At 38.8% G+C, this 14,552-nt stretch overlaps 1 protein-coding gene across 1 annotated transcript in view; it reads left to right on the forward strand.

Annotated features, from left to right (window-relative positions):
* The first annotated feature begins 593 nt into the window (after window positions 1-593).
* The window catches only part of Iqcm (IQ motif containing M), a 405,406-nt gene continuing 391,447 nt past the window's right edge, over window positions 594-14,552 (forward strand). Inside the window, exons 1-3 of the mRNA XM_005369576.2 lie at window positions 594-630; window positions 8,076-8,158; window positions 10,376-10,640. Coding sequence (XP_005369633.1) covers window positions 594-630; window positions 8,076-8,158; window positions 10,376-10,640 — 385 coding nt within the window. The remainder of the gene's footprint in view (window positions 631-8,075; window positions 8,159-10,375; window positions 10,641-14,552) is intronic.

Genomic DNA, 14,552 nt, shown 5'->3' on the forward strand with positions numbered 1-14,552 from the left:
GCTTTCTTCCTGCCTCCTGGTTTTGTATTAGCAAACTCAATTTATAAAGAAAAGTAGTTCATTTAACTCACAGTTTCAGAGGTGCAAGAGCATGGTGCTAACTTTGTTCCAGCCCCAGCGGGGATGCTCTTGGCTGAACTCCTCACAGTTGGGAGTGCATGAGAAAGTGGGCGATCTCACATGTCTCAGAAACAGGAAGCCAAAGGGGTTAGAATAGCTCTGCTGCCTCTTCTGATTGCATACTACATTTGACTTAAAGACTTCTCACTCCATCCTCTCAAGTCTTTCACATGCCCATTGTGACACTATGGGCCATGCTTCCAGCACATGAACCTTTGGGAATAAATTTTAAAATGTCCAAACCCTCACACAGGTTGTTTGGAACAGGTAAGGTAGGATGTATACAGACACTCCATAAACTAGAGGGGATGCTGGAAAGTTCTAGATCAGAGTAACAAAATATCAGAGTGTTGGGTATTCATTTTATTTATTCATGGATAAAAGAAATAACTAAAATAAATGTTAATCGTGTCTTTATCACTCATGTAACCACAGAGTTCACCATTCATAGAGGATCAGCCCACCTGCCCATCATGGCAACTGCAGAAGCCATACATACAAGAGCAGACGGTGAGTACCCATGGTTACATAATGCATGTGGAGAGCAAGACACTTTCAACATTTCGAAGAGCCATTTCCTCTGATTTAATTACTCCAAGAACAAGCCATGAGCTAGCATGACTTACGACAACACGCTCACCCTCTGTCCACCAGAAAAGGCTCAACACGTCATCTACTCCTGCTGTGGGGCTTTCCACTGCTAATCAAGTCTGGTGGAAGAAATGAGGAGTGCCATGACTGACAGCTGGCCATTTTGACCTGCTTAGAAAGTGACCTTTTCTACATGTGCTTCTTGAAACATTTTGGTTCTTACCTGTTAGAAATATGTTTATTTTAGCCAAAGGTTATGTTTTTTTAAAAAATAAAGCTTAGGAGGACCTTAAGAGTGGAAAACCAGAGTTTATGCTGCTCTGACTGAAAGAGGAGGGATTCCCACAACTTATGAAATTAAGGAAGTGCAGATTTAAGTCACTGCTTGAATTGGGATTCATCTCACTGTTATTTCTCAGGGGACATTTGTATTTTAAAACTTTTCTACAGTAATGCAATATAAAGTTTTAACTCTTTAAAGGAATTTTTTTCATGGCAAGCTGATTAGCGGTAGTTTATGCTGTTCTGTATTATAGCAATATTTTCTACTAAATGTCACAGAGTTTGTTTATAAATTCTTTATAGAAAAAAACGTAGGCACTATAGTAGCTAGAAACAGGTGCAGTTACTATCATATTTGAGTACATTTAGCAGTGAACAGGATACTTAATGGGGACTTAATGAGTATATATGGAATCAAGTCCCACTGTGCCTAAGGGTTTTATGCATTTTGGTTTGTTTTTACATTTTGGGACTACATCTTACAAATGTAATCCAGGTTGGTCTCAAACTCTTTTGCCTCATCTTTGTGGATGCTGGGATTGCTGGCATGTGCCAACACACATAGCCTGAGAATGCTTTTCTGAGTTCCATGAAATCAGTCACACAAACAGGCAGGGATTTAGTCAGAACTGTACGTGCAAGATCTTCACCCATGTGACCATAAAGTTTTGATTATCTTCTTAGCAAGTTTTTTGCAAAGCCTACCTGGAAAATCAAGTCTTTGATTGGGAATGGGTGAAACCTGAATGCAGCAAGCCATGGACTTGAAAAATACATGTTTACATGGCCCTGGGGCTGTTTGGATGCATCAAAGACTTGTTCTGTGTTGCAGTCGAGAGATGGCTCATTCCCTGTTATATTTTCCATGACTAGATTTTCTTCCTGTAGCTCAGCTTGGAGCTTTACTGGAGTAGTTCAGCAGAACAGCAGTGTGAGAAACATCACACTGCTAGCATTCAGTCCAATCTGAATGAGACGTTTTAAAGATTAATGTATGAAATTATTTTATGTGACTCTGAACCTTTGGAATCAGAGGTGTGCATTTATTTTTTTGGAAATAATATTTGCATTCATATATCAGGTAAGTTTATTGTGACCATTTCAATCTCTAAACTCTAGTTATTATAAAGTATTGTTATTACTTATAAAAATTTGCTACTTATTTTTGCGTTTTTAAAATAGAAAATCTCAAAGATGACATTTTTATTTTCTGTGAACATATTAATTCATTAATTTTAGATAACATATATATATGTAACTAAGGAAATGATTAAAAATAAATTAGAAGATTATTTGTCTTTTTGTTATTGAAAAACAAGAATTGATTAGTGAAATTAAATATTAGTCATCTTCAGGTTAAATAATAATTTATCCTATTTAGGATGAATACATAATTAACAGAAAAAATTTCAGTACAATGACAGCAATACAGTTATAACAATTACTTAATGGAAAAACTTATGTATTAGGTCTTGAAATTAAATGTTCTCAGACAAGATCTAAATCAACTCCCTTAACAGCTTTATAGGACACATTATCCCTGTTTACCAAGAAGAAAACCAAGGCTTGGGAAAATAAAATAGGTTTGTCAGCAAACTGAATTAAAACATAGCAGGACAGCAGCTTCTTCAGTTACTCTGTGTGTGGTGTGTCTGTGTTTACAAATGTGGTGATGTACAGATGTCCTAGTGTAGAAGGACCAGCAAGGACAACTTAGTCATTTCAGTTATTATGTGCACTTAGATATACAAGAACTTCATGCTTACATCCTTACCCTTCTGTATCAGAGAAGCAGGAAGCTTAGACATTGATGGGTAGACCCTTAGTATCAGAGTTAAACATTGGTGGATAGACCCTTACTATCAGAGTTAAAAATTGATGGACGGACCCTTACTATCAGGGTTGTTTAGTGTTCCAATCTTTATCCTCACCTATTGAACATAGACCTCCTCTTGGAGATGATAAGGATGAAGAAATAACTCTAACACAGCCTTTCCCATTGTATTGAGATCTGAATTCTCTTATGTTGCCATGGAAAACTATCCCTTCAAAACTAAATTCATTTAGAGAAGAAACCAGACTAGCTGACTTGGAACCTTTGGTGATGAGGCCAAGCTTGAAGAGAGTATGTGCTGAGGACCTCAGCAGAGCCGCCTCAGGATCCATGGGAAATTGTTGAATCATGGCCTTTGTTGTCTGCTCTGCTGCTTTATCATCAAACATTGGCCTTGTTCCACTGCCGTCTTCCACAGCTTAACCACAGGTCTAACTTGCAGTGGCAGGACTTCAGGGTCCAAATCCTCTTGCTAATCCCAAGAAGGCCTTTAGGGTGCCCAGAGTGCATGAGGGCTTCTCTGCAGTTGAAAGGAGATATGCGGCACTATTGAGCATGGAAAGATCAGGTACACTGAGGTCTACAAATAGCACAGCTAGGAAAAAAATTATATCTTGAAATTTTAATTCCTCAATCAAAAGCTGTCTTTTAGTTACAAGGGGGGAAAACCAGTGCATTAGGTGACAAGGAAGGTGCATGCAGAATGACAGGCCTAGAATGACTGTCAACAAAACATATTCTAGGAGCGTGAGCAGTCTCAGAGGAGTCTATGGTACTCATGGCGGGTGTGTGGCATCAAGGGTGCAGCAGACATGCAGCAAAGAGCAGCAGGTGGTACAGGAGTCCAGAGCCATTGCAGGTCCTCGGCAGAGCCCTCTGTGGCTTTATTTGTCCCCCAGGGCTCCGCAGAGCAGAGTGAACACTGGATCATCTCTAAAGTGTTGGCTGAAATGAACGCATTATAGTTTATACAAGGTCACATTTTCAGAAAAACCAAGACTTATTGTTTGTCATGTAACTGGCAGATGACAGTTTTTATTATGAAAAAATTATAAAGATATACTGCCTTCTCATTGGTGACAGTTTCTCTGTTCTCTGATACAGATGTGGATCCTTACAATTTGAATTATGAGTAAGTTGCTGGGAGCTTTCTTATTTAAATCTCTTAGGGATATGTTTTCATTTCCTGTGTCTGGAAGTAAAATGTTCACAGGGTAAATATATTTTAATTTTATAAAAATTTCCATACCTCTTGTGTTTATCCCATTTATCCATAACTTTGGGGACTATGGAAATTCAACTACACCAGAAGAAAACAACTGAAGCTGGAAAGGATTGTCATAGAATGAGAAAAAAGACAAAGCTTGGAGCCACACTGGCAACATCATTCCTGTTCCATTCCTTCAGGAAGAGAGTGCTCGGCTAGAGACCCCTCAATGTAGAATTTTACCTTAGTTGCAATTTCATGAAACTGACAGCTTTATATTCTGAAGTCTATGTGAGAACAACGCTCTTAGGGCTCTGGATTGGGACATCAGAGATTGCTTGGTCTGCACCAGTGATACACAGTTCTTCAGGAACACATACATGAATCTCAACAAGTATCTTTCACTGAAAAGAGAAAACTGCCGCCAACAATGGTCCTTAGTTGTACACAGACACCCTTGAATGCATGAGGACTGGGAATCTGGTTATGACTTACCAGCACATCCATATAGAGCAGGGAGAGAGGCAGCATAGGGAGCAAGGAGCAGGTGGAGTTCTTAAGGATTGCTAGGGACAACTTTTGTGCTGTTTATCCCAACAGAACAGCCTTTGTTTCTTCCTTTCCTAACTCAGTACTTTGGAGGGAGACTACTGTCTTGTTATTTTCCTGTATTTCTAAGGTCTTGCTCTGCTCCAGTCCTCAGAACTCGATTATACCAGCTCCTGGAGGCCCATGACTTCACATAGTCAATAGCAGCAACATGGTGTTGTGAGAATCCATGCAGGGACAGTTTTGTTTCTGCCCTAACTCTAAACTGCATTGTTGTTAATGTAAAATGTGCATGCCATGAAATGCAGGAATCTTAGGTGTTCATGAGATTTATGATTGTTATAAAAGCCCATTAAAGCCGTGATTGCATGAGGGTACGGAATAGTGCCATCATCTCGGATGTTTCTCTCATGCCTCCCGCCCCCCCTTAGGGACTTCTCACCCAATATGCCCCACCAGAAGATTCACTGTTGCTTTGTTCATACCATAGATGATTCTATTTATCTTAGAACTTCATATAGGGGAAACTGCGGTATGTTCTATTTGTATGTTACTCGAACTTGGCATGCTGTTTTTAAGACCCACCCCCATGCTGTGCATGTGGATAATTTGGTTCCTTTTTTTTTGATGGTTAACAGTTTTATCACATGACTATAAGTCAGTTTATTTCTCCATTCTCTTATTTATACATATGTGAGTCTTTTCCAATTTGGCTTATGAGCAAGTTGCTGTAAGCAATCTTATTCAAATCTCTTATGAACATGTTTTCATTTTCTATAATGCATATTTGGAAGTAAAATTGCTTGATCACAGAATAAGTGCATTTTAATTTTACAAACATTTCCACACCTTTTCCAAGCCTCTTATTCCATTTTGTTTTTGTATTTGTATTTCCACCAGTAACACAGGAGTTTCAGTTTTTCTAGCTCAAGTGGTGTGAAGGAATCTCATGTTTTCATTATGGACAGAGCAAGTTCTCTAAAATTGCTTAAAATTGGATGTAAACACAGAGAGGAACCTCTCTGAAGACATACGAAGGAGAAGTGTATGGCGAGCCCACACAGTGGAAAGCTAATTTGTAGAGGTACAACTTAAAATTTTATGAAGTCCAGGTTAAGAGGAGGAAGCTGGGCAACACTTCTGAATAGCAGAATCAGGTAATTCTGAAAGGCATACTTAAAAATGGACTCTTGGATTAGGATATGTGAGGATGATATGCATGCCAGAGACATGCCAGAGAGTTGTTTGTTTTTAGCTTTGCTTAAAGGAAATTTTGAAACTTGGGAAAGTAGAAATGAAGCCGCGCAGTAGTGGCACACATCTTAATCCCAGCACTTGTGAGGCAGATGCAGGTGGATCTTTGTGAGTTCGAGGCCAGCCTGCTCTACAGAGCAAGTTTCAGGACTGTTAGGACTGTTACACAGAGAAACCCCATCTTTCAAAAACAAAACAAAACAAAAAGCAAACAAAAAAAGAAAATAGAAATGAGATGAGCACTATCATTATAAAACTACAGACCACTAGGTATGAATATTTATCCATGTTAGTCCTACAGATTTATTGAGGCATTTTACTTTGTAATTGTTACCTTATCAACAATGTATAATTTAAATACACTCAGGGAAATATATAATCATATGCATTAGTCAATTAGTCAACAGGGTAAGAGTCAACACTTTTTATGCCCCAAATGCATTTTAATAATTTTTGCAAGATGATACTCAGGGATTTACTATATGAAACATGCCCCCAGAAATGCTGAAGCAGGCATGGGCAGCCCGTTTAGATTGGGTTTCATGGTCTGAGTTGATGAGGATGACTGACCGGGTCTCTTCCTCAAGGAACACTTTCCACCAAGATACGAACTCAGATTACTGCATTCAGAGTCCAGAGGATTAACCATTACACCACGGGAGCTGGTCACTTATTTCATTATCCCGACCATTATAAATTGGGTTTTCCTTTTAAATAGCAGATATTATATAAAAGAATCATTATATTCATTTCTTTTTCATCTAATTGTAGACCATCCTTCTATAGAGTCCCACAAAACTCACCACTGTCCTCAACATTTTTTTTTCATTTAAACACTGCCTGGCCCATTATTTCTAGCCTCTTATTGGCTAACTCTCACATCTTGATTCAGCCCATTTCTATAATCTGTATGTCACCACAAGGTCGTGGCTTACCAGGAAAGATTAAGCATGTCTGACCTGGTGGCATGGCTCCCTACTCTGCTTTCCTCCTTCCAGAATTCTGTTCTGTCTACTCCACCCACCTAATTTTCTGCCCTATCAAAAGGCCAAGGCAGTCTCTTTATTTTTTATTTATTTTATTTTTAATTTATTTATTTATTAAAGATTTCTGTCTCTTCTCTCCACCGCCTACCATTTCCCTCCCCCTACCCCAATTAAGTCCCCCCCCCCTCCTCAGCCCGAAAAGCAATCAGGGTTCCCTGCCCTGTGGGAAGTCCAAGGAACCCCCACCTCCATCCAGGTCTAGCAAGTGGAGCATCCAAACTGCCTAGGCTCCCATAAAGCCAGTGTGTGCAGTAGGATCAGAAACCCATTGCCATTGTTCTTGAGTTCTCAGTAGTCCTCATTGTCTGCTATGTTCAGAGAGTCCAGTTTTATCCCAGGCTTTTCCAGACCCAGGCCAGCTGGCCTTGGCGAGTTCCCAATAGAACATCCCCATTGTCTCAGTGTGTGGGTGTACCCCTCGCAGTCCTGAGTTCCTTGCTCGTGCTCTCTCTCCTTCTGCTCCTGATTTGGACCTTGAGATTTCTGTCCGGTGCTCCAATGTGAGTCTCTGTCTCTGTCTCCTTTCATCGCCTGATGAAGGTTAATATTCAGGAGGATGCCTATATGTTTATCTTTGGGTTCTCCTTATTTAGCTTCTCTAGGACCACTAATTATAGGCTCAATGTCCTTTGTTTATGGCTAGAAACCAAATATGAGTGAGTACATCTCATGTTCCTCTTTTTGGGTCTGGCTTACCTCACTCAGGATAGTGTTTTCTATTTCCATCCATTTGTATGCAAAATTCAAGAAGTCCTTGTGTTTTACTGCTGAGTAGTACTCTAATATGTATATATTCCATACTTTCTTCATCCATTCTTCCATTGAAGGGCATCTAGGTTGTTTCCAGGTTCTGGCTATTACAAGCAATGCTGCTATGAACATCGTAGAGCATATACTTTTGTTGTATGATAAGGCCTCTCTTGGGTATATTCCCAAGAGTGGTATTGCTGGGTCCAGGGGTAAGTTGATCCCGAATTTCCTGAGAAACTGCCACACTGCTTTCCAAAGTGGTTGCACAAGTTTGCATTCCCACCATTTCCTTTCACCACCTTAATTAAGGAAGTATAAGTAATTACTGTAACCAGCGCCTCTGAGGCTGTGCAAATTCCAAGCCTGCCCGAGATCTTGTCTCAGAAATCAAACAAATAAAGTGAAGACTTATTTTTAAAAAGTGGTTTTGTTTCTATTTTAGGTCCTGTATTACAAACCACCCAGCAAGACTTTTTGCAAGAAGCAAAATCTCTTATTGCCCAACATTACAAACGAATAAATGAGGTAGTACTTTTCATTATTCAGCATGTTGTATTAAAAAATGAAAAGTATTTAATATTGTACTGCTTATCGCAAACGGTTATAGGAAGGGAATGACTCCTTCAGTAGCTTTCATAACAATTGATTCAGGTGACACGGATAAACAAGAATTTTACTTTTGAAAATTATTCATTATGTATGTATTTAGTCTGCACATCTGATACAATTTTTAATGGCATTAACACTTATTTGTATTTATTATCTTAAGTAAATATCCATTTAACACTGTTTAGACAAACCTAAAATTAAAAATTCACAAAGTACCTCTTCTGTGGTCTCAGCATGTCTCCTCCTAGGTCACTTTGCATTAGAGCTCTCCTCCAGTCTATAGGCCCTCCAGGGAGACTGACTCTTCTGAATGTTGCATCCCCAGCAACAACTGTTGTGCCTTGCTCAACAAATATGCAGCGTGGCAGACAGTTGTGAGGTTTCAGGAAGGGTGAAAGGAGAACGTGTGACTCAGACAGACAGGGTCACAGTTCTGAGCGAAGGCTTTGCCAAGCAGGTGGGGAAGACAAGTACATCTTTAGGCATGTAGGGGAAGGAAGGGATCTTAAGGATGTGTGTCTGCTTTTTGCAAATAGAGTTTTAAGCAGAATTTTAATGATGCTTCTTTTATTGGAAATAGAAATGTGTTTTAGCTATTTTTTTTATGAACATTTTTGCTGAAAATGACCATGGGTAGTTTTAGTTATATAATAAATACTCTTTACAAGTCATGCTAATTTTCTCTAAAAGTTTAAACTATTTTAATTATATTTCCTTTTTAGTAATAGACAAGGCATATATGATGAATAGGTTCAGGGTTAGACATGTACCTTGGAAATCTGACTTGCTTTGAGAATTATATGTAATTTTTACAACTATTGTATTCCTATTATTTTATCTGGCAAAAAACAATATTATTGCCAAAATCTTATTGACATCTTGAGTTGGTAACAGTTAGAACCAACAACAATTTGAATTTTTGTGACCAGCCGTATCTGTCTTTAGAGCAGATATTGTATGAACAATCACATTTCGGAGATTGGGAACTGTATTAGTTTTCCACTGCATATGTTGGTCAAAATTAAGAAACAAGTGATTAAACACATCTGAAAAATTATATACTGTTATCAATATGGTTTTCATGGCAGAATACTGTTGTGTGAGACTGCTCGTTTGTTTCCCAGCCACCCAGACTCCTAAAATAATCAGAAACTATGTTATTTGCAATACTGTTTGGCCAATAGCTTAAGCATATTTTTAGCTAGCTTTTATATCCTAAACTAACCCATCTCCATTAATCCGTGCATCATCATGAGGTCATGGCCTACACGCAAAATTTGGGCAGACTCCAGCAGAGGCATCTGTCTCCAGCAGTTTCTATGTGGCTTCTTATTGACTCTACTTTCTTTCTCCAAGAATTCAATTTAGTTTTCCCACATAGCTATATTCTGTTAAGCCACTGTCCAAAACAGCTTCTTTATTAACCCATGGCAATAAAGCATATTCACAGCATACAGAGGGGAATCCCACATCAGCACAACTCCATATATGCTGAGTGATTTTCAGTTTAGCAGAGAGAGGTTTGGGAATTTTATTGGCAATTAAGAGTTCTCAGAGGTGGCTAAAATTAATTAAATGTGAAAATTAATTTAAAATAGATTCTATTCTGAGCCTGTATTTTTATTTTTGACATTATAATTTAATTATAACATTATCTCCTCCCTTTCCTCCCTTGAAACTCCTCCTTTCTTATGCTCTTCCCTGCTCCTCTTAAAATTCATGACCTCTCTTTTCTTTCCTTTCTCCCTTTCCTCTTCTTCTTTGTGCATATATGCACCTGCAGATATATTCCTAAATATAACCTGTTCCGTCTGCATAATGCTGCTTACATGAATGTTTTCAGGACTGACCATTTGTGTGTCTGCATTTTAAAATATCTGTTTTGAGGGGAAGTTGCTAGTTTACAATTCACTTTTCTTTTGAAGTAGACAGGAACACTCACAGATAGGAATGACTTTAGAGGGGGAGCTTAGCTGGGAACTGTCATGTGTACTGCAGTAAACATCTTCTACAGCAAGACACTTGGAAAATGCAGTGCACATGATTTTATCTTGACAAAATTTACTCACAAAATTTACTATGTAATTATATTAAATAAAGAATATTAAATTTTATTTTTTGTTTTATTTACAGAATAAGTCTCAAGGTACTTCTATAAACGTTTTTAAAAATAAACACCAAAAACCAAAAACTGGCAAGTTTATCCCTTTTGAGATTAAGAAAAGTGAAATCCTCAATGTCGTTAAAGAACATCGGATGGTACTCAGAAGCATTAGCTATCCCAAGGACGCTTCCAAATGTGCACCTTTAAGTGAGGACTTGCAGCAAATTTCCTTCACGGAGCCACAGGTTTTGAATATAAAAGAGAAGTACCAGCCTGTAGATCTTTTCAAGATTGGTAAGCTTTGATCAAGAAAATCAAGAACCAACACATGGAACTTTTTACTGTTTGTGAGCTTGAAATGAGATTTCGTGGTTCAGATAATACCTAGAACTTTATATTTTAGCGGTGAAAGAGGTTAATTGATGGAGCTTCCAACCTTTGGTCCACCAGAAACTGACAAAAGCATCCTAATGGGGAAAGAGACCTTGAGAACCAGACCTGGCTTATGTGTTTTCTATCTGCAGATTTTTTTTTCTAGTACAAATTGTCCAAGAATATCTATTTCCCTGGTACTGAGCAGCTTGTTTTCTGTTGAGAGGGATGGCTATGGCAGGTACCCTCTATCTAAGCTTCTAAACAGAATTCCCAGGCTGTAGAGTTTTCTGTAAGGAAAACATTAGTAAACATTTATTCTCTATTAGAGGCATCCTAAAGTGGAAGGCTTGGTTTCTTTTAGGCAAAGTTGATACTGTTTTATTCATAGTAACAGCTTAAATGAATGACCTCATAGCACACTTCTAGCTACAGTAATGAAAGCTTCCTGTTAACTCAGGTATTTCTGAAATATTTACTAAGTCATTTATCTGTTTGTAGTTTTCTCATTCAACAAATATTGTCTTTTCTTATTCACTGCATGACAATTGCTGGACTAGAGGTAAAAGCAAGTGTTATGAAAACATTAAGGAGTAACAAAGACCAGAATGAAAATTATCAGCAGAGATCTCACTAGAAATAGGAGTTAAAATGTTTCTTTAGTGGTAAGCTGGGAACAGAAAGAAGCTACATTGAAGAGTAGGAGAAAAATAAATTGATCCCTAGGAGGGTGAAAGATCATGATAGATGTTAGGAAATGAGGTTGGGAGGAGAGATGGGGTAGATTGAGGCACCCAAGCAGTGTAGGATTTGAACCTATGCTTCATAAAAGCAACTCATGATCCTAAAGTCATGTTGAGGCATAACTAGATATTTCTTTAAAAAATAAAACTGGGCCGGGCTATGGTGGCGCACGCCTTTAATCCCAGCACTCGGGAGGCAGAGGCAGGTGGATCTCTGTGGAGTTCGAGACCAGCCTGGTCTACAGAGTTAGTTCCAGGACAGGTTCCAAAGCCACAGAGAAACCCTGTATCGAAAAACAAAAACAAAATAAAATAAAATAACTGGAAACAGAGAGCCAATGGAGAAAATAACAGCAGAGATGCATGAGGAGACTAGCCGAGAATTAGCTCCAGTACCAGACCTATGCTAGGGCAGTGAGGTAAGATGTGTGATAATGGTGCACCAGAGTGTATTCTTGGGATATTAGTCCTCTCTGATTTGCCTCGATAAAGTGGTCTTTAGTAGTTGAGAGCAGAGGAAAACATACAAACAACAATGAAAACAAACAAACCCTGTATAGTATACTCCATTATTGAATTTTCTTTGATAATTAATATATCAAAATCTCAGAAAAACACTATAGTAATCTATTTATTGTTTTTATTCCCAATTTTGCTGACTAAGAACACTCCCATCTTAGTTACTTTTTTATTGCTGTGGCAAACTACCATGACCAAGTCAATTTGTAGAAGAAAGCATTTAATTGTGTTTGTGGTTTCAGAAGCTTTTAGTCCATGAGCGCATATCATATTGGAGATCACGGCAGCAGGCAGACAGGAATGTCATTGGAACAGTAGCTGATAGCTTATAACTTGATCCATAAACATGGGGTAGAAGGAGCAAGAGACCTTGGAAATGGTGCTGGGCTTTTGAAATCTAAAACTCATTTCCAGTGACATGACTAGTCCACTAGGGCCACACCCCCTAATCTTTCCTAAACAGTTCCACCAATGGGGGACCAAATATTCAACCTTATAAGCTTATGGAGCCATCATTCTCTTTCAAACCACCTCTCCTCACCTTCTTCCTCATATATTGTGCCTGTCAGTCCGTGAAACTACCGTTTCTTTAAATATATGTCAGTAAATTCACATCAGAGGACTGTACGATGAATAAACAGGTTTTCTTAAATTAACAGAATAGAGTGGAGACACGAAGATATTAAAGTTTTTAAACTAGAAAACTGAGCAGATATCACTGAGTTGAGAAAAGGATTCAGAGTATTCTGTAATCAGTTTCTGTTGCTACGGAATACCTGAGTTGTGTGTGTGTGTGTGTGTTTGTATATGTACGTATTTCACACAGTTATGGAAGCTTCACAAACAGAAATACTATGTTTAATCAAGGCCTTAGCACGGCTTCCTAGGTAGTAATTTGTATACTGCATAATTTGGAAGGAATAAAAGCTATGTCCTCACATGGTATGGGACTTTTCAGGAGTGGCAAAGTCTTAAGAGCTTCATCCTCTACCATTTGAACTTGAGATCTATGATTTTGGAGGGACACAAACATTCAAACCATTTTAGGAGCAATTTAGATAGTAGGAGGTGGGGAAAGATATGAAGGAAGCTTAAAGTATTGCAATTTTAGATCTATCAAATAGACATTCATATTGAGGTAGCCATTATGAAGTTGGGAAAAGAAATATGGAAATTAAGAGAGCAGTAGATGAAGACTGAATATTAAAATCTCTCTCAATGTGAATCATTGAGGTACTAAAATTGTGTGATTCATGCATTTGTTCAGAAACATCCTTTATTTATCACTTAAGGGATAAGGAGACAAAAGCTATACTGGTTCCAGTCTAGAAGTTCACACTTGATGCATGTAATTTATATGCTCTTTGCTGAAGTAGGGTATGTAAAACATAAGAATGTAGTATGGATGATACTATAAATAGAAGGAAGCTCTGCTGCTTTAAAATCATAGGAGAAATCACATCAGATCAGGAAGTCGGGCATGTATTCCCTAGAACTTTAAAGTGGGAAATTTTGAAAAATAGATGTTTGTTAATATAAGAAAGAAGGAATACCCTATCTGGTCAGTGGGCTTCATGTGTACCTTGTGATGCTAGATGACATGAAAATGAGCATGCATCTTCAAGGAAACTGGAATCTGATTGCCAGGCCTCCTTAGCCTTATTCCCCAGGGAAAGGTGAGTGCTCTATCTGCCCATTCTGCAGCCTCACGATGCAGGACAATCATGGGCCATAGGAGTCAAGTCAAAGCAGAAACTTAGTTTATTACTGTGAGTATCAGCTTACACTTACATAGGTTATGTGACATCGTACCTCCAGCCAATGAGAGACAGCCAAGCCCTCTCTCTGGCTGGAGGGGCATCTACCTAGATGTTGCTGTCTCTCATCCCCACTTGGTATCTTTGAGAGTTTCTTTCCAACTTGGGCCAGGCTTTTCTCTGTTCTACAGGCCTCAAAGTACAAGCCCTGAGATAATTTTGGGTCAACACACCCTTTTTGTTTTATATCCCACCCTTACCCCTGCCACCAGGCCAGAATAGCCCACTGGGAAGAGGATACTCCCCTATCTGGAGTGTCTGCCTGAATACCCTCAAATTAAGAGTTCATCTGTGGGGTGAGATGTATCGAGCCTATCATAATGTACTCGAGGGGCCATGAGTTGTACCTATTGTATCTGTTTTTGGAAAGGTAGTTACAGCCTTTGGAGAATGCATGGGTCAAAAAAGACAAATGAATAAACAAATAGCCATTGGCCCAATTAGGGAAGAGATGAGTGTGGTAAGCTACAGGGACCAATAAAACCAGGTCTCATAGGGAGTCCTTGAATTACATGAGTCAATATCTTTTCTTTTTTTTTCATTTTTTTTTATTTTATTGAGAAAAGGAAAAAAAAGTTTCAGCCTCCTCAATGCCTCCAACTTCCCTTCCCCTCCTCCCACCCCTCTTCCCCTCCCCCCACTCCTCTCCCCCTCCCTCTACAGTCCAAAGAGCAGTCAGAGTTCCCTGCCCTGTGGAAAGTCCAAGGTCCTCCCCCCTCCGTCCATGTCTAGGAAGGTGAACATCCAAACTGGCT

Source organism: Microtus ochrogaster, unplaced genomic scaffold (genome assembly GCF_000317375.1).
Source record: "Microtus ochrogaster isolate Prairie Vole_2 unplaced genomic scaffold, MicOch1.0 UNK53, whole genome shotgun sequence".
NCBI classification, from domain to species: Eukaryota; Metazoa; Chordata; class Mammalia; order Rodentia; family Cricetidae; genus Microtus; species Microtus ochrogaster.